The 19,859-nt window shown below is 46.1% G+C and overlaps 2 protein-coding genes across 2 annotated transcripts; one reads left to right on the top strand and one right to left on the bottom strand.

The window, feature by feature from the left end:
• Positions 1-227: 227 nt before the first annotated feature.
• LOC310821906 (phosphatidylinositol 5-phosphate 4-kinase type-2 beta-like) lies at positions 228-12,996 on the top strand. Its single transcript, XM_083694181.1, has 10 exons — positions 228-807; positions 4,768-4,865; positions 5,819-5,915; positions 6,080-6,232; positions 6,991-7,137; positions 7,990-8,028; positions 8,800-8,913; positions 9,359-9,617; positions 10,107-10,210; positions 10,767-12,996. The coding sequence occupies exons 1-10, from the start codon at positions 664-666 to the stop codon at positions 10,845-10,847; spliced, it is 1,236 nt and encodes a 411-aa protein (XP_083550307.1). The 5' UTR covers positions 228-663; the 3' UTR covers positions 10,848-12,996.
• A 1,935-nt stretch (positions 12,997-14,931) lies between these two features.
• psmb3 (proteasome 20S subunit beta 3) lies at positions 14,932-18,013 on the bottom strand. Its single transcript, XM_083694182.1, has 6 exons — positions 17,880-18,013; positions 17,317-17,501; positions 16,941-17,048; positions 16,485-16,662; positions 15,719-15,813; positions 14,932-15,074 (listed from the first exon to the last, which is right to left on the bottom strand). The coding sequence occupies exons 1-6, from the start codon at positions 17,880-17,882 to the stop codon at positions 15,026-15,028; spliced, it is 618 nt and encodes a 205-aa protein (XP_083550308.1). The 5' UTR covers positions 17,883-18,013; the 3' UTR covers positions 14,932-15,025.
• Positions 18,014-19,859: the final 1,846 nt, after the last annotated feature.

The following is a 19,859-nucleotide window of genomic DNA, read 5'->3' on the forward strand; positions in this document are numbered from 1 at the left end:
TGTCTACAAATATCGAGATTTTCGTGCCCCCCAAAAATGTCCCTCTCGGATTCACCAGTATCCACTGTACTTTGAAGGTACCACCCCAGCACCTGCAATACCATTCTCTGCCTCTTGAGGGTGCGCTTAGTTCAGATGTGCTGTCTAGACGCCATCTTGAGGAGACCCCAAAGCTGGTGACAACAATCTAAGGCGCATCATAATGGGATTACTAACCTCAAAATAAAACCACCTCAGATCGTTTTGGGTTTCAGGCGACACCAGAGAGTAGAGGAGGCGTTTACCGAGTGGTCATAACTCCTCACCGAAGACTACGGCTGAGCTAAAGGCAACCCTTGCCTGAAGCGAGCTCTAGATGGCCGGTTAGCTCTCTCTGCCAGCTGGTCTGTGGTGCGCGGCTCCGGACTGCAACCGTGGCCTGCACGGGGAGGAAGGGTGGTGACGGCGCAAAATGCAATCCCGTTAATTTACAACCGAAACTCACTTTTTGATTCAAAGACACTGCAAGTCGGACAGCGAACACGATAATGCACTCATAGATAACACGCTCTTTATAGCAAATTACGTTGTCTGAAGCAAGGGGTTTATTGCTAGCCTGCTTGATTACAGTGCTTGCTACAGTGCTGCTGTCTTGCGTTGCCTGAATATTCCCAAGCAAGAGACATGTCATCCAATTGTACCAGCGTAGCGCCGGTGAGCGCTAGCAAAACGAAGACGAAAAAGAAACATTTTATAGGACAGAAAGTGAAATTATTCCGTGCAAGTGAGCCTATTCTCAGCGTTCTAATGTGGGGTGTCAACCATACGGTAAATAATTTATTTTTGTACATGTTTCCCAAGCTCGCAAGGTTGTTTGTGTCCCCCCGCTGTGTTTTGACTTGACACGTTAGCCCGTGTTAGCCAGACAGCTGCTGCCGCTTCGTCTTATCAAAGCCAACTTTCCAGCTCATCCGTCGCCTGCTCTCTAGTTGCATGTGTGTTGGCCAGGTGCTTAGTCTGAAAAGCTGTTAACTCGTAGCTAGCTAGCAGCAGCCATCCCCTTTATAACACACCATTATCCCCTTGTCACGAGTATACATTTAGCAACTTAGCTAGCCAGCTATTTGGTGTGCCCTTTTGGGCTAAAGATGGAATGTGGAGGCAGCTGTGACGCTGCTTGGTTGAAGCTAAAAAAAAAAACTTAATTGATTGATCAATCGCGCTATGCAGCAGATCATCAATTGCACACAATCAGCATGAATTCGGGTGAAGAGAGAATCAACGACAGTTGCGAGTGTACACGGTAGCGACTAGATGGCTGGATAGGAAAGAGGTCGTGAGAGAGCGGTGCTCTCTTACCCGAAGCATTCATACAGTCGTGTCAGGACGAGGAGGGGTGTGACTGAGAGGGAGCAGCAAGTTGCACTGAGCTACAACTGCAGCCTGCCTGCGTTGCCTGCCTATTGTTCAAAAGACATCAATGGGCCGTCATCATTCAGACGAAATAAAGCGGCCAAACCGGTCATTTTTATTATATTACACACACACACACACACACACGCACGCACACATGAATGAACAGATTAAGCTACTGCTGTATTTCAGTAGCTTCGTTGAGACAAATTCGAACAGAGAGCATCATCATACTTCCACAAATGAAATCAGGCTGAGCTGAGCTCTTGAGATGACATTATAGTGGCGCTTTATTTAGTGGCAGCACTACGGATAGAATCACAAACACAGGCTTAACGGAGGGCACTGATGCAGAAAATCTGTATATACTGTATTCAGTCTCTTTGCTCTCATGCTCTTTGAAGGCGGAGAGAGAGAGAGCTTTCAAGCGTCTATTTCTGTGCCATCCACTGGTAGTTGTCAGTACAGACACAGTCTACAGACACACCCCCTGGATGCCTGCCTGCCTCCCTCCCTGCTTGCATGCACCCCCTTTTGATTGACAGCTCCAGATCACTCCAAGGTGTGTGTGTGTTTCTGAGAGAGAGAGAGAGAGATATGCAGCCTAAGACTTGCAGTTCAGTTATGGATCCACTCTATTTAAATAAATGTATGAGATTATGTGAATTTCTCATTTCCATGCACCATTACTTAGTCAACCTCTCTCTCTCCCCCTCTCTCTATTTCTCTGCCTCCGCTGCTCACAGAAAACCTCTCGCCAGTACAACGCGATGTGACAGGGAAAACATAAACAGACCCCAATTAGCAGTCCAAAATATGAAATCTCTGGTTGTTTTTGTAGGCCATCGAAAGAGAGAACCACATAGGCAAATATTGCTTGAAATCTGGAGGGAAACAACAACAAAAAATGGCACAGTGTTGTAACACACCGATGAACACAGAGTTTGATGACACATTCGTTCTCTGGGGATCGTCGTGCGGGGGTTGAGTGTGCCTGTCAACTCTGCTGACAGACAATGGTTATGCCTCTGGCGGCACAACATGATGATACTTCTGAGTGATGCATTGTGACGACCAGAGCCTAACCTGTTGGCATCTCCGATAGTAGGTCTGCTTCACCACTCCCCCGTCCATTCTCCCTCCCTCTCTCTCTCTCTCTCCCTCCCCCTCTCCCTAACCTGTGGGCATCTTACACAGTAGGTCTACTTCATCACTCTCTCCCTCCTTTCTCCCTCTCCCCTCTTCTCTCCCTAACCTGTGGGCAACTTACACAGTTGGACTACCTCATCACTCTCCCTCCCTCCCTCTCCCCTTCTCTTTCCCTCCCTTTCTCTCTCACCTGTGGGCATCTTACACAGTAGGACTACCTCATCACTCTCTCCCTCCCTCCTCCCCTCTCCCCTCCTCTCCCCCGTCTTCTCTCTCTAATCTGTGTGCATCTAGACAGAGCTTCATCACTGTGTCTGACAGCTGATCTGAATTCGTGTCTATCCCTGGGCCTGAATACAGTCTGGGAGATGGACCAATACATGTCTTTTCCTGGGCCTGTATATAGTCTGGGAGATGGACTGATACATGTCTATTCCTGGGCCTGAATACAGTCTAGGAGATGCATAGCTATAACTGTCTAGCCCTGTCCAAAAATATCCTTCTTGCATCCGCGCCCTAAACACTAGTATAGATCTATGAAGGATTGAAATAGGTACAAGCAGTAGTACTTGGTAGTAGCCTATCCTACTGCACTGAGAGACAAGGTGGGTCTTTTTCCACCAAACGTATATGAATTCATATGAAGTTCATTCAGATAAAGACAGCCATGTCTAGGGAGCAGGGGCTAGAGGTTGCTTCTGAACAGGGCCTACTTTTCAGCTTGACTAGGCGAGGTCCTGCATATTTAATTCACCCCAATGTATTTGTGTCCTATGCTATTTTCCATTCCCTTTCCTTTAACCTTTTCTTCAAGGTTGCTTTCTCCATTTTTCTCTTATTTTAGCAGCGTTTGAGTAACGTCTCCTGGGTGCTCTGATCTCTTTCACTTTGAAGCGATCACTCACTCTCCCTCCTCTCTCCCTCACTTTCCCTCTTCGTCCTCTCTCTCCCTTCCGTTGTCCCTCTCCTCCTCTGTCTGTCTCCCGCCCCTGCCCTCCTCTCTCCCTCACTTTCCCTCTTTCTCCTCTCTCCCCTCCGTTGTCCCTCTCCTCCTCTATCTGTCTCCCCCCCGCCCTCTCTCCCTCACTTTCCCTCTTTCTCCTCTCTCCCCTCCGTTGTCCCTCTCCTCCTCTATCTGTCTCCCTCCTCTCTCCCTCACTTTCCCTCTTTCTCCTCTCTCTCCCTTCTTTTCTCCCTCTCCTCCTCGCCCTCCTCTTTCCTTCCCCTCCTCTCTCCCCAATCCATTGCCATGTAAATCCGTGTGAGAAAGTGCACAAGTGCATACTTCAAGATAACGGTGGAGAGATGAGACACAGAATCGCTCTGTTCCTACAGTGGGACATGTGTGTGTGTATGTATGTGTGTGTGTGTGTATGTGCGTGCGTGTGTGTGTGTGTGCGTGCATCTGTGTGTGTTTGCGTCTGTGCGTGTGCGTAGGTGCATGCGCGTGTGTGTCTGTCTCTGTAGATAAGATCAGCTGTGTGTGACGAGCGACTTAAGAGAATTGCTAGCAGTTGACTTTGGTTTAAAAATAATGATCGGCGCCGGCAAACTCACACACACACATTTTGCTGCAGTGCAGTCTCTCTCTCTCTCTCTCTCTCTCTCTCTCTCTCCCCCCTCTCTCTCGCTCCCTCCCTCCCCCCCCCCCTCTCTCTCTCTCCCCCCTCTCTCTCCCCCCCCCCCCCCCTCTCTCTCTCTCTCTCTCTCTCGAGGATTAGAGAGGTGTTGTAACCTGTTGGCTAATTACTCCAGCAACAACATAGTGTTAACATGCTGTTAAATAGTAGCCTATAGTTTAATTGCTATGCAGCATAAGTGCTTTATGTTATTACACAGCAGAATCAGGACTGTGACTCTACTTGTGTATATACGGGTAACACAAACTGCTCAACCCCCTGTTGGTTTACCATGCGATTACCTAATTCCTATGTAACAACATTTTAATACAGTGTTATTACTAGGTAATTACAGTGTTATTACACAGGTATAGGTCAACTGTTGTTGTATATATTGTATGTATTTTTACATGATCAAATGGGAAGTGTCTGAGGACCACCCTGGAAATAAGTCTTGGGCTTGTACAGTACATGTAGGTTTTATATTGATGTGTGCTTGCTTTTAAAAAAATAGTCAAATAAACTAAACCGAACTCAAATGGTGTCTGTGCTCTATTCTGATCTCCATGCTCTCTCTCTCCTCCCTTCCCCTCTCTCTCTGTTTCAGATCAACGAGTTAAGTAACGTGCCTGTGCCTGTAATGCTGATGCCAGATGATTTTAAAGCCTACAGTAAGATCAAAGTGGACAACCACCTATTTAACAAGTAGGTGTACCGTACCCCCGGCTTGGCCTGGTCGGGGACTGTAGTTGGTGAAGGGTCAGCGGGACTGCTGAAGCACAATCAGGGGAGGCTGGCGGAGGTAGAAATCGGAGGACGGGCTCATTGTAATGCATGGAACGGAATGAGGAATCCCTCATTCCATTCCACGCGTCACAGTTTCAGTTAGTACCGTTCCTCATTCCGTTACAATGAGCCCGTCCTCCAATTTCTACACCCCCGCCAGCCTCCCCTGGTCTACACTGTTCATAACCGCTGTAGCGTGTGGTAAAAGAACCGTCCCCCACACTGCGGCTGTTGTCACACTCGCCGCTGCACAACTTAACTGAGCCGCTTTGCAATGCAAATCACCACGGCACTGAGAAGCACCTCTGCTAGGCTAGTCAGTCAGTCGTGGCTCACACTACCAGAATAGCACCCTCCGGATTGGCTCCTCAAACAATTCCATTCGAAGCCATTTAACTTTATTACTTCTGTTGTTCCTGTACCTTTATTATTCCTGTGAGGGAACTTTGTGTGTTGTATGTGTGTAGACACAGGATAGACAGATATGTCCTTAACAAACAACACAGGAGAAGACACAGTGGTTTATACATAGTACAAAACAAGGCCGATAACACTCTTTGGTTTGTCGACACCAGGGGAGGCTCGCACGTGTTTGATACCATTCCTCTTTTCATTCCATACATTACGATGAGCCCGTCCTCTGATTTCTACCTCCACCAGCCTCCACTGGTCTACACGCATTCTTTCACCACAGAGATGAATTCAGTTCATTTAAAATGTGCTTCTATGGTATTATTAACCCTTTCCCTCCCTTTCTCTCTCACTCTCTGTCCCTTCCTCTCTCTCTTTGCCCCTTCCTCTCTCTCTCTTTCTCCCCCTCCATCTCTTTCTCTCCCCTCCTCCATCCCTCTCTCTCTCCCTCCCTCTCTCAGAGAAAACCTGCCTAGCCGCTTCAAGTTCAAAGAGTACTGTCCCATGGTGTTCCGGAACCTGAGGGAGAGGTTCTGCATCGATGACCAGGACTACCAGGTGACATGTTTGTATTTTTCAGAATAACTTTATTGTTCCCAAGGGATCTTCAGGTAATAATTAATCTAATGTGCTGCTGTGTGTGTGTGTGTGTGTGTGTGTGTGTGTGTGTGTGTGTGTGTGTGTGTGTGTGTGTGTGTGTGTGTGTGTGTTTTCTGGATCAGAACTCTCTGACGAGGAGCGCCCCCCTGAACAGCGACTCCCAGGGTCGCTTTGGCAACCGCTTCCTCTCCAGCTACGACCACCGCTTCGTCATCAAGACGGTGTCCAGCGAGGACATCGCTGAGATGCACAACATCTTGAAGAAGTACCACCAGGTACACGCACATCCTGAAGAAGTACCACCAGTTACGCACACACATACACACACACTCTCACACACACACACACACACCCTGAAGAAGTACCACCAGGTATACCCACACATCCTCAACAAGTAACACCAGATAGGGAAGTTTCAACAAACAGCAGAATACAATTTATTTAGACAATTCGATGCGTGAACATTCAACCACCTACGCACACCCACACACACACACTTTACCGAGAGTGTTTTGGCTTTATGCATTGATTATGACCCTTCCAATGTTTATCCTCTCCTCTACTCCTCTCGCCCCCTCTCTCTCCCTCCTCCCTCTCTGTCTCCCCCTCTGCCTCTCCCTCCATCTCCTCCCTCTCCCTCCCCCCCCTCTAATGTTTATCCTCTCCTCTACTCCTCTCACCCCCTCTCTCTCCCTCCTCCCTCTCTGTCTCCCCCTCTGCCTCTCCCTCCATCTCCTCCCTCTCCCTCCCCCCCCTCTAATGTTTATCCTCTCCTCTACTCCTCTCACCCCCTCTCTCTCCCTCCTCCCTCTCTGTCTCCCCCTCTCCCTCCATCTCCTCCCTCTCCCCCCCCCCCCCCTAATGTTTATCCTCTCCTCTACTCCTCTCACCCCCTTTCTCTCCCTCCTCCCTCTCTGTCTCCCCCTCTCCCTCTCCCTCCATCTCCTCCCTCTCCCTCCCCCCCCTCTAATGTTTATCCTCTCGCCCCCTCCCCTCCCCTCCCCTCCCCTCTCCTCCCCGCCCCCCCCCCCAGTTCATCGTGGAGTGTCATGGCAGTACGCTGCTGCCCCAGTTCCTGGGGATGTACAGGCTGACGGTGGACGGCGTGGAGACCTACATGGTCGTGACCCGGAACGTGTTCAGCCACCGCCTCACCGTGCACCGCAAGTACGACCTCAAGGTAGGCTGTCTCTTTCATCAGGACACACACACACACACACACACACACACACACACACACACACACACATGTCCATCATTTACACTAGGTACTAGGAGGTGGTCCATACTAGTGGTGGACATAGCTAAAGAGAACATTCCGAAAGATGATTTGTTTTAACTTCTCTCTCTGTCTCTCTCTCTCGCTCTCTATTTCTCTTTCTCTCTCTCTCTCCTCTCTTTTTTCTCTGTCTCTCGCTCTCTCTCTCTCTTTGTCTTTCTATTTCTCTTTCTGTCTCTCTGTCTATCTCTTTTTTTCTCTCTCTCTCAATAGGGGTGAGAACTGTGCTTTTGTGCTCAAGCTTAGTCAGACTTTGCCTTAATGCCGTGGCAACAACAGCTCAGAACATCGCTCTCTCTTATTGGCTCCAAAAACACACTTTCGACCACACACACGGTTGCACTCAAGTACGCACGCGCGTGCGCGCGTGCGCACACACACACAGACACACACACACACACACACACACCAAACAAAAACCCTGTGCTTGCCTGATGGTTACTGTGGGAAAAACCAATTCTGGTTCTAATACAGGACCATTGTAAACACACACACCCTGTCTAGAACAGGACAAGAAAAGAAAAGATGCAAGAAATGTCTGATGATCTAACTCTGAGGTGTCTGTTCTGTGATGTCTCTTCTCAATCTCTATTTCTGTGACATCTCTCTCAGTGATCTTTCCATTCCTCTCCTCCTCTCAGTGATCTCTCCATTCCTCTCCTCCTCTCAGTGATCTGTCTGTTTCTCTCCTCCTCTCAGTGATCTCTCCATTCCTCTCCTCCTCTCAGTGATCTGTCTGTTTCTCTCCTCCAGGGTTCTACAGTCTCCAGGGAAGCGAGTGACAAAGAGAAGGTGTGTTTCTTTATCTATAATGAGAAGACTGTTGGTGTGTGAAGGGTTTGACGACAGGGCAAGATAAAACGTCCTATTATTCTTCTCGAAAGAAAAGCATTCCATTCAATTTCAGCTACCGGCTAAATATAACACCAACACATTTATTTTTTTAAATGACTTTTCAAAATGACAGATTTGTGGTGGTGTTATTCCTTTGTTAGTCTCTATAACAAACTAAAGATGGAGAAGGAAGGAAATAGGTCTAAATATGATTCAGTTTTCATCCGCAGAAATTAATGGCAAAATACCAGCCCTTGAATATTATATTTCATTGAGGACACTTATATTTTTCATGAAACATATTGTTGAATGAAAAACGCTAGTACATTAGGTGTGGTGTAATTGGGTGGCTCTGCCCTGTATAGCTCCCTGCCTGAAGTTTAACAACGTAAAATACAATAATATAAGGCAGGGAGCCCATAACTTCTCTGTTGGTAGGTCAGTACAGAGGGGCCGTGCGGGTGGGGGCTGGGGAGGTGGGTGGGGGCTGGGGCGGTGGGTGGGTGGGACGACCAACAAATCAAGAAACTGGCATAGCCAGCGGCGTTATAGTGTTTAACCGTGGTGGAGTGTTGCAGAACTCGTCTCTTTTTAAACCTCATCCCATGAACATGCGATGTGTTCTGCATACGCTGCGCCATTCGACTTAAAGTGTCCTGCCTGAACTTACGTAAAAACGTACATAAACCATCATGATGATGATGATGATGATGTCTGTCTTTCCCCCAGGCCAAGGAGCTCCCCACCTTCAAAGATAACGACTTCCTGAACGAGGGACAGAAGCTGCCAATAGGAGACGACAACAAGAAGTACTTCCTGGAGAAGCTAAAGCGTGACGTGGAGGTAGGAGACCTGACATGACAGCACTGTGGTGCTGTACGCTGCGTTCATGGTCACTAGCTTTGTACACTGGTGAAAGGACTCCCTGCACATTGTGTGGACTTGAACAGAAACGAACAGTCCTTTACAAACATACTTTGTAAAGGACTGTCCTTTGTAAAGGAAGGTCCCTTTAACTAGTTAGCTGGCTCTTCACTCATACACCTGTGAACAAAGACCTGACTTCATTGTTGTAATCTCTCTCTCTCTTTTTCTCATCGTGTGGGTGGGTGTGTGTGTGTGTGTGTGTGTCTCTGCGTTTGTGTCTGTGTGTGTGTGTGTGTGTGTGTGTGTGCGTGTGTGTGTGTCTGTGTGTGTCTGTGTGTGTCTGTGTGTGTGTGTGTGTGTGTGTGTGTGTGTGTGTGTGTGTGTGTGTGTGTGCGTGTGCGTGTGTGTGTGTGTGTACCAGTTCCTGGCCACTCTGAAGATCATGGACTACAGCCTGCTGGTAGGGATCCATGACGTGGACCGGGCGGAGGAGGAGATGGATGTGGAGGCGGGAGGAGAGGAGGAGGAGTACGAGAACGACGGCATGGGAGGAGGGACGCTCACCGGCTCCTTCGGGACCCCTCCGGACAGTCCCGGGAACCCCCTCAACTTCGGAGGCTTCTTTGGCCCGGGGGAGTTCGACCCCTCCGTGGATGTATACGCAATCAAGAGCCACGACAGTGAGAGGCGTTCTGTTTCTCTCTCTCTGAGTCATCATAGGCCGTGTATTAAAAGATGTCAAATTTGTATTCTTTTATTATAAAGAAAAGTTTGCGCTTCTCTCTCTCTCTCCCCCTCCCTCTCTCTCCCCCTCCCTCTCTTTCTTTCTCTCTCTCTCTCTCTCTCTCTCTCTCTCCTTCCCTGATTCATATTCAGTCAAGCTTGTTTGCCTTTCAAGTCGCGTCACTTTATTGAGGCCATACGATGTAAAAGCTACCAAAAGAAGTGAAACAACATTGAATTTTAGAACAGCCTAACTCCATTTGGACAACTCTGGCCACAGTGACGAGTGAACAATGCCCCCTGTATGTTTACAACTGACAGAAAATGCTCTTATTTCAGAACAAAGGATCCCCTTTCGGTGACTTGTATGTTCTCGTGGTAAATGAGACGTGAAAGTTGTTCGACGTTGTATGTTCACGTCCCCTCCGTCTTGTTTCTTGTTGTAGTCGCCGTGAAGAAGGAGGTGTACTTCATGGCCATCATCGACATCCTCACGCACTACGACGCTAAGAAAAAAGCTGCACATGCTGCCAAAACTGTGAAACATGGGGTGAGTACCCACCCTGCAGCCCTAGGCCATAGCACCATGGCAACATAGCACCATGGCAACATAGCACCATAGCATAACACCCTGGGACAGCAGACTGGGGGGGGGGGGATCTAAATGCATATTTGAATATTTTGAAAAAGAAAATATTTGAAAACCTTGAGGTGTGCTTGATTTTCGTTGTCAGGCCCAATGGAAGCACTGGAATAGTCTCAGAAGTACAAATGCTGCATGCAAGGCAAGCTACATCCTTGGGTTGATGTCAGAGAGATGATTGATCCCGCAGTGGAATGTGTTAATGTAGCATTAACCAAACTCATTCTGTAATGGAGTATAGGCATAGTTTACTGGTGGAGGCTGGTGGAGGTCGAAATCGAAGGACGGGCCTCATCATTCCTCATTCCATTCCGTGTATTACAATGAGCCCGTCCTCTGATTTCTACCTCCACCAGCCTCCCCTGATAGGCCTTCAGTGACCAGTAGCTGTGAATGTGATTTGTAAGTGTTATATGGATGTCTGTCCTAATCTGTTGTTGTTTTGCGGGTTTCCCCTCTTCAGGCTGGGGCTGAGATCTCCACTGTCAACCCGGAGCAGTACTCCAAAAGATTCTTCGAGTTCATGTCCAACATCCTGTCATAAAGTCTTCATCTCTCCTACCAATCCCCCCAGCCTATCACAACATGTCACAGACCCATCAATCCCCGCCCATCCACCAATCCACCCCCACTCTCTCCTGCCCCGCCCACCCTGGCTTAGCCCCCCCCCCCCCTTCCCCCCCGCTGGTTATCTACCACCCAGGGACGACGCACGGACAGGAAGGAAGGAATGCACAGAAGCGAGGCTGTTACATTGTCCCACAGAGAGGGGGCGCTGGACTCATAACTGAAAAAAAGCAAGGTGCCCCCACCCTCAAACCCAAGCTCTATCCCCCCAAACCGCTCCCCTCCTTCCCTTGCCTCTGCACTCTGGGCGCCCAAGGCGACGAGGAAAGCTTATGAAACACAAACAAACGAGTTCTGGATGATATTTGAGACCCCCCCTCTCTCCCTTTCGTCTGTCACCCAGTACCCCCCCCCCCCCCCTCTTCTCACGCCAGCACGGGAACTGTCTCACCAATGCCTTGAACGAGTGTGTCAGCTTCAGCAGTAAGAGTCTGTTTAGTACCGTCTGTTTTGGTTTCCGTTTATGTTGTTGTTGTTGTTGTTGTTGTTATTATTATTATTTTACCAGGCACAGACACACACAAGTACACACGCAAGACACACGCAAGACACACACACACACACACACACACACACTCTCTGGACTCTTGCACAGCCGCTGAACCAACGGTCGGATCGCATGAATCTCTCGACCGTGGGTGTGGCCACCAGGCTTCTACAAACTCCGCCTCCTTGACCGCCAAGGAGAACCGCACCGCACCGCAAGCCGGCCGAGAACTAATGCTGCGTTTAGGTGCTCCTCGGAAACTAGGACATTTCCGACTCTGCAACTTTTGTTGCCTTGAGCGATCTGAGTTTCCCACACTGAGCTCTCAGAATGTAAGTGATGCTCCAGGATTTTTGTATTTTCAGCGACTAGTTCTAAAATCAGCACCATAAGCCTAAATATAAATGGCATATATTATAAGCCAAAACGGGTCCCTGTGATAGAAAAGAAAATTCAAGAAATTACCTGATTGGACAGAGAGGGGCACACCTCCCCACTACCATGAGCAAAAACTTATTTTGCTCAAATTTGTTGGCCTTAAACTGAGGACTGTGTGGTCTAATAAGATAAGACATTATATCATGAACCATATAATCAACACTTGAGCCACAATTTGATATAAAGAAGCGTCAAAAAGTCCTGTAGAATCTCTTTAACATTTAACATTTTTACATTTTAGACATTCAGCAGACGCCTTTATCCAAAGCAACGTACAACGTACATTTGTCTAAGTAAGTGAATCATCTGTACATCAGTCATAAGAAAAACAAATCTATGCTAGGACCAGGGGCCATTGGCAGTCACAAGACTTTTATTTTTATTTTTTTATTTACAGTAGCGAAACTGTACAGGGGGGTAGTGGGGATGACGGTTCTTTAGGAGGGACAGCCAAGATGTAGCCTGAAGAGATGGGTCCACTTCGGCCAGCCGAGGTGGAAGAGCGGAGTGATCGGGCAGGGGTTTGGGGGCTGACCATTGCTTGCAAGTAGGGAAGGGCTGTTCTCTTTAACTACCAATAGGGAGCTCTATGTTAAATCCGGCGCTAAATCTTCGGTGGGAAGCTCTGAGTTTCTGAGGAGCACCTGAATGCACCATAATTGGAAGAACACAGGAGATAAATTGATTAATATATAAAGGGTTTATTAAGTAAATGAATGCAATGTCAAAAAAAAATGCATGGCTAATTATGTACGACAACTCCGCCTCCACCCGTTAGTTGGAAACATCCAGACCACTGAACTTAGCATCTGAGCATTATGACTAAAAAACATACGTGTTTGAATGTTACATTGCCATATTTGTTTTTGAAAAGAAAAAAAAAAAAAACTTCTTTTTTTTTTTTTTTTTACCCGTGAACTTGTTGGTTGGTTAAAAAGAAAAAAGAGAAAATTCAACATAAAAAGGGGAATTCTAAAGCAAATACATGTTTTATTACCATAAGAATCATTTTTATATCTTGTTTACATTAATGTAGCATTTTTTTGTGTTTGTATACAGTATTGTTTTGTTACCAACAGACATTAGAACAGAGACGTTACTTGAAAATGATTCATTGCATATTAAAGGGAGTTTTATCTTGTTTTTGTTGTGGAGTTGCATTATTTGAATGTTGTCTTTCTCTCACGGTCTCACCCTTCATTATTTCTCCTTCTCTATGCTCACCCTTTACTGACAGTCCTCTCCTCCATTCTCCACTCATGCCATTGGAGGAGAATATCTAAGGGACGGAACCAATTCCTCGCCAGTGGAGGAAGGGGAGGACCATCCTACAGTGATTTCAGAAAAATTCAAAAGTATTTTTTTTTTACTTTTTAGCTAAAACTACAACTAAATATATTCTCAAGTCACCAAATACCTGATTAAAACCCACTGTTTTGCAATGTAGGTCTACAGTAGTCTCAACAGCACCCTCTAGGGTAGCACCATGGTGTAGCCGGAGGACAGTTATTTTCCGTCCTCCTCTGGCTACAATGACTTCAACACAAAACTTCCGGAGGATGACCTCTAACCTATTAGAGCTCTTGCAGTTTGAACTAACTAAATCTTCCCCATTTTATCTTATTACGGTTCAGATAATTAATCTAGTAGGCTAATGTAACCATAAGGTACAGCTAGCACTGCTAGTGCAAATGCACAAAGTGTGGTGAGTAGTTACTTGACTCAAAGAGAGGTTGAACAGTTTTGAATAAATAAATGTAAATAAATAAAATTAAGGAGAAGGGGCAGAGAGAGAGCAATCTTTATCTTCTTAGCGAATGCAGCTAATTTAGCCTACTCAACAACCTGAGTCAAACAGAGGAATGGTTTCTATGTTAGCTAGCTAGCTTAGCTCGACCATCCAACACATCAACTTCTCCGAATCAAGGTAAGCTTTCGGTTTTATTAATGTATTCCTAACTGCTAAATTGCATGTTGCTCTCTATGATTGTATCGGACACCCACCATTATCTATCTACCTCGAATTTGAAATCGTCAAGTTCCTCCTCCACTAACCATTGACTGTATCTGATTACCAACTTTTATAACAGTTCATCGACATTCAGCTTAGTTGTGATAGTTTTAAAAATACATAATGTGTTTAAGTGATGTGGGACCTGCTGTGAATCTTAAAATTCGACATTTTCGACAAGCCCGCGCAATATCAATAGCATGGTTTTAACATCTAACTAATATCACTAATGGAAGCGCTCATTCAGTTAACATTGTTGCTAAATCCTTATAGCACTGTCTAGCCTAGCAACTAGCAGAAAAATAGTTTTTAAGAGTTTTAACTACGAAACCACGAAATATTATCAAGCGGAGGCGCGTCTTGTCGTTGCATTGCAATGTTTGAAGTGATAGGCAACTAACATGTAGAAATAAGCAACGTTCAAGGTTCCACTCGTGAGTTCTGCTTTCTTAAGTATAGTTATTATGGCGACAACGTAGGCTGTGTGGCGTTTATTGGTTATATGGCATGAATTGCTTGGAGAGCTTTTTGCGGCTGGTCACAGACAGCTGTTGTGCACTGAAGTTCCCAGGTGAAGGGAAAAGGTGAGAGGAGAAGAGCGGGTAAAAATGCCAGAAGGAATGAAACAACGCAAAGCAAAGTGATCTGCTGTATGTAGCTGCTTTAAACTGAACTGTGTGCGCGGGTGATCAGATCAGCTAGATGCAGGCAAGAGTGTGCAAGGTGGTACTGAATGTGTCACCGTCACCTTAATGACTTCAATGACAATGCAACTCTCCTCAGTGCACCTGTGTTATAACGTTTCATTTGTAGGCTAGGTTGTAGCAACCTCATGATGGGTATAGGGTGCGCAAATTAAAGTATTCTACCCGGGTTGGGTATGTAAATAGCCTAAACCTATTTGTTACCTTGAGCTGGGTGAATAGAATATGAGTATGTCATCCAGTATGCTGCAATAGAAATAAGGCCATGCGCCTAAAAAAAAATAGTCGTCCCTAATCTTGAACGGCACCAGCCGTCACTGAGTCACATTTATATTCTCACACTAATTAAAGACCAGGCAAATCCGGAAACTAACATAGCAGTTTATTCTAGTTCATACAAAAAAAAGTGTGTGTGTGTGTTGGTAGAGATGTGGGGTTGAAGCTGCAGGGGGCCTCTAGTCCATTCTGGCCTTCAGGGTACGTGTGGTGATCTTGTCTTTTTCACTGAGGGAGGGAAAGAGAGAGGAGAGGAATCCATCAAAATTGTATATATGATATCATATATACACACACTCACCGAGCACTTTATTATTTATTAGGAACACCTGTACACCTTCTCATGGTGGAGGTGGTGTAATGGTGTGGGGAATGTTTTCTTGGCACACTTTGGGCCTGTTAATACCAATCAATCATTGCTTAAATGCCACAGCCTATTTGAGTATTGTTGCTGACCATGTGCATCCCTTCATGGCCACAATTTACCCATCTTCTAATGGCTACCTGAAAAATCTGCAGGAATTGCATGATGCAATCATGTCATCATGGACCTGAATTTCAAAGGAATGTTTCCAACATTCCCTACCCAGTATTAGTATAGTGTTCCTAATAAAGTGTTAGGTGAGTGTATAGACCTTCAGCAATTACGAGGATTACATTATTGCCTCTGAAGTATAGTTGCATTGAATTGAACAGACGAACAGCAAGGCTCTGTTAGTATGATGTGATGACCTATGTAGCGGAGGTGGTTTGGAATCACGCTCTTGTGACGAGGTAGCCCTGTCTGAGACATACACATAACTCAAGCGTTGTGTGTGTATATAGACAATGTGTATATATAGATAGTTAGTTAGTTTGACTGGATGACTTACATGACGTGCACGATGACTCCCATGCCCGACACGGCATCCCTGTCCACAGCGTTCAGCATGGCCTGGGAGATGGTCTCAAATAGGTCCTCTGGTTCCTGCAAGAGCCCATCACACCCAGAATCCATCATGAGTAAGGGCTGTCAGAGATAGACTCCTTGGTCTGGAGGCAGTGAATGGCAGCTTGTTGCGTCATCATTAGAGAAGGAGTAAATACCCCTCTACTCCCCTCTATTCTGACCATGTTGTTCGTTTCAGTGCAAATCATTTGATTTTCACAATGAATGGCAAACAGTGGTTTTGTAACCAATGTTGTTTGAATGTTTCAACTTGAGCTGTAGCTACTATTACAGGAGTTGTGATGCTTCAGCTACAGCTCAAGTTGGCAACAAACCATTCAAACAACATGGGTTACAAAAGAGGATTTGCTTTTCACAATGACTGGCAAACAATGGGTTGTATGTGTGCTGCTCCCACCCTGTAATTGTACGTGTGTGTATGTATGTATGTATGTATGTATGTATGTGCAATGTGTGTCTGGGGTTGGGTACTTAAACAGCAAAATGCTAATAGCCGCTGTAAAAAAATTGGCAGTAAATATTGTCTTGTATGAGCTACACACAGTAAACAAAAAAACACAAAAAAAAAGTGATGAGAGATTTGCAGGGCGCTACAATAATAATACAACCAATGATCTTCATAACAGAATCTTGTCATTTATATAACACAGTTTATATGAATACATATAGTATACAAACAAACATCTTACCATGTCAGGTTCCCACAGAGATTCACACATGCCGTACATCTGCTCTGAGCATGTGCCGCTCACGACAAAGTCCTCTGTCACCATGGGGCAGCCAATCAGATCCAAGGAACAGATGAAGGGCTCGAAGGTCTTGGGGTCCAGACCAGCGATCACAGGTTCGATGTAGTAAGGCCCAAACCTGAGGGGGGGGGGGGGATGACTTTAGAACAGGGCTGTCTGTTTCACAAAGAACTGAAGAGATGGCTTCTCAACAAATCATTCAATAAGTTGAATTGAGTCCATCTTAATGCAAGGATAATAGTTAATGTAATTTAACGTAATATCTTTGTTTTTATAGGGTCTCTTTTTATTTAATCCATTTCAAATTCAGTCTATAACACAACAAAATGTGGAAAAAGTGAAGGGGTCTGAATACTTTCCGAAGGCACTGTACATTTCCCATGATTAGAGACTCACCTCCTCTCGTACAGCAGGTTGGAGACCATGCTCATGAAGGTCTTGGGCTTGATCTGACGACCCTCCTTCAGCTCATATAAATTCAGTCTGAACTTGAGCCTCTGGGAACTGAAACAGGGCATAAGGAGCAGAAGAATTACTTTCACATTAAGCTCGGAAACACAAATACTATTATATATTCTCACACACTTGGCAGGAAGAATAAGACAGAAGAAGAGGACAGACTTTATGAATATCCATCTAGATATGTGTTGTATTTAAGATGGTAGCTGTATGAAGACGATTGTACTGGGTATGTGTGATAAATGGAATGGCCAGCTCTCAAAGGGGGATTGAAATTAAAACTCAAGTAGTTTTTCCAGGTAGGCACACTCACACCGTCTGCACGTCGGTGGCCAGGCCAGCCAGGCCGATGTAGAGTCTGTCTCCCATGGGGAAGATCTTCTGGAAGTCTGTGGTGACCATCTGAGCCTGGACGCCGAATCTCCGGTCAGCTGCGACGGCTACACAGTTCTTCCCCCGCATCGCCATGACGGCGCCACCGTTATAGGACATAATAGACTGCAAGACGTGGATGAGACAGTGACAGATTAGCCAGAAATCATGACTTGATCATACTAGCTACTAGCACAATTGTACCTGCTCCACACATAGTTGTCATCTTGGACCCTCCGTTGGAAAGAAGGCCGCCCTGGCGCGCCAAGTGAACGATATAGACAGACATCTTCATATCAACAACGTAGATATCTATCTATCAATTAGTGAGGATTCAACAAGTCATAAATAATGATATCCCAGCGTTAGCTAGCTAGATATGCTAGCCGTTTGGCTAGTTATTTAGCTTAGCAAATTGTGTACAGCGATTTGCAATCTACAGACACGTACTATGTAGATCGTACTACATATCTAGTAACATCATTGTGAGCATAAATATCTTACCATTGTGAATGAGTTGAAGTGTCCCCCTTAGCCTTTGAATTATGTTATTAATGTACAGTTTGCTAATGTGAATGACTGCGGATTACAGCCCCACAGTGACTACACGATTTGGAACAACTGAAAGCAGACAACCCTGATGCGTCATACGTCATCGTATACTAAACGATGGTTGGCTCACTAAAAAGTACCGGGTGCTTTCCGTTGTTGTCATTGGTGGTCTTCTGTACCGGGCGTTGAGGTTGGGCAGTGCACTGTGCCTAGGTTGGTTGAAGCGTGCTAAAGTGAAAGAAAGTCTATCATGCAGATGCTTGTTAAGTCATGGACCAGTTGTTGAATAGATGCTTTTCTGACCAAAGAACAAATTATTAGAAATAGGGCTATACAAATTCAAGATTCAAGATTCAAGATATTTATTAGTCATATGCACAGTAAACAGACAGTTACACCACACAATGAAAATCTTACTTTGCTAGTCCCCCCTAACACAACAGACTAAACTAAAGAAAAAAAACTAGTTCCATATATACATATACAAATTCTATATTGCACCTGGTGGATCACAGTTATAAAGTTATAAAGTGCGCTTATGCATTGTTGCAAATTGCATGAGGTATTTAGTGCAAACAGTAGTAGTGCAAACAGTAGTGAAGTCACAGCAGCAGTCAGAATGTCTGTCGAGTTCACAGTTGATCAGTCAAGTCAAGTAATGCAAGTGATGTGGGGGGGTGGAAGGGGGAGGGCTTTGTGAGGTAGCTTGTTCACAAGCCTGATGGCCTGTGGATAGAAACTGTTTGTCAGTCTGGTGGTCCTAGATTTCAGACTCCTGTAGCGCCTGCCTGATGGTAGGAGAGTGAAGAGTCTGTGCTGGGGGTGTGTACAGTCCCTGATGATGTTGTGTGTTCTCCTGGTGACCCTGGTGTTGTAAATGTCCTGAAGTGAGGGGAAGGCTGCTCCTGAGATATACTGTGCAATTTTTATCACACGCTGGAGTGCCTTCCTGTCCTGGGCTGTACAGTTTCCATACCAGACTGTGATGGAACTGGTAAGGGTGCTCTCAACTGTACATCTATAGAAGTTGCTGAGAACTTTGGATGGCATGCCAAATTTCTTCAGCCTTCTTAAGAAGTACAGTCGCTGCTGGGATTTCTTAATGTTCTGTTGTGCATTGTGAGACCAGGTAAGATCCTCGCTGATGTAGGTTCCGAGGAATTTGAAGGTTTTCACCCTATCCACCTCTGTCTCATCTATATGCAGTGGTGTGTGCTGCACACTCTTCTTTCGTGGATCAATAATCATCTCCTTGGTCTTGTCTGCGTTCAGGGAGAGATTATTGTCCTGACACCAGGCCACCAGATCCGCCACCTCTCTTCTGTATGCCGCCTCAGCCCCCCCGGTGATCAGTCCAATGACTGTCGTATCATCCGCAAACTTGATGATGCTGGTGTTATCCTGGGAGGCCACGCAGTCATATGTGAAGAGGGTGTACAGCAGGGGGCTCAGCACGCAGCCCTGGGGGGTCCCTGTGCTTGTGGTTCTTGTGCCTGATGTGCGGTTGCCTACTCTGACTGACTGGGGTCTGTCTGATAGGAAGTCCAGCACCCAGTTACAGAGAGCAGGTGTCAGTCCAAGAGTGAGGAGTTTTGCACAGAGTTTGTGTGGGATAACCGTGTTAAATGCTGAACTGTAGTCAATAAAGAGTAGTCTTACATATGTGTCCTTTCCCTCTAAGTGTGTGAGGGTGGTGTGGATGACGGCGTTGACTGCATCGTCGGTGGACCGGTTCTGACGGTACGCAAACTGTAGAGGGTCCAAGGTGTTTGGGATGGTCCTCTTGATGTGCGTCATGACTATCCTCTCAAAGCACTTCATCACTATTGGGGTGAGTGCGACGGGTCGATAGTCATTCAGGCAGGTCACGGTGTTTTTCTTTGGTAGGGGCACGATGGTGGTTGTCTTGAAGCAGGTGGGCACCAAAGCTTG

Source organism: Argentina silus, assembly GCF_951799395.1.
Source record: "Argentina silus genome assembly, chromosome: 22".
Lineage (NCBI taxonomy): Eukaryota > Metazoa > Chordata > Actinopteri > Argentiniformes > Argentinidae > Argentina > Argentina silus.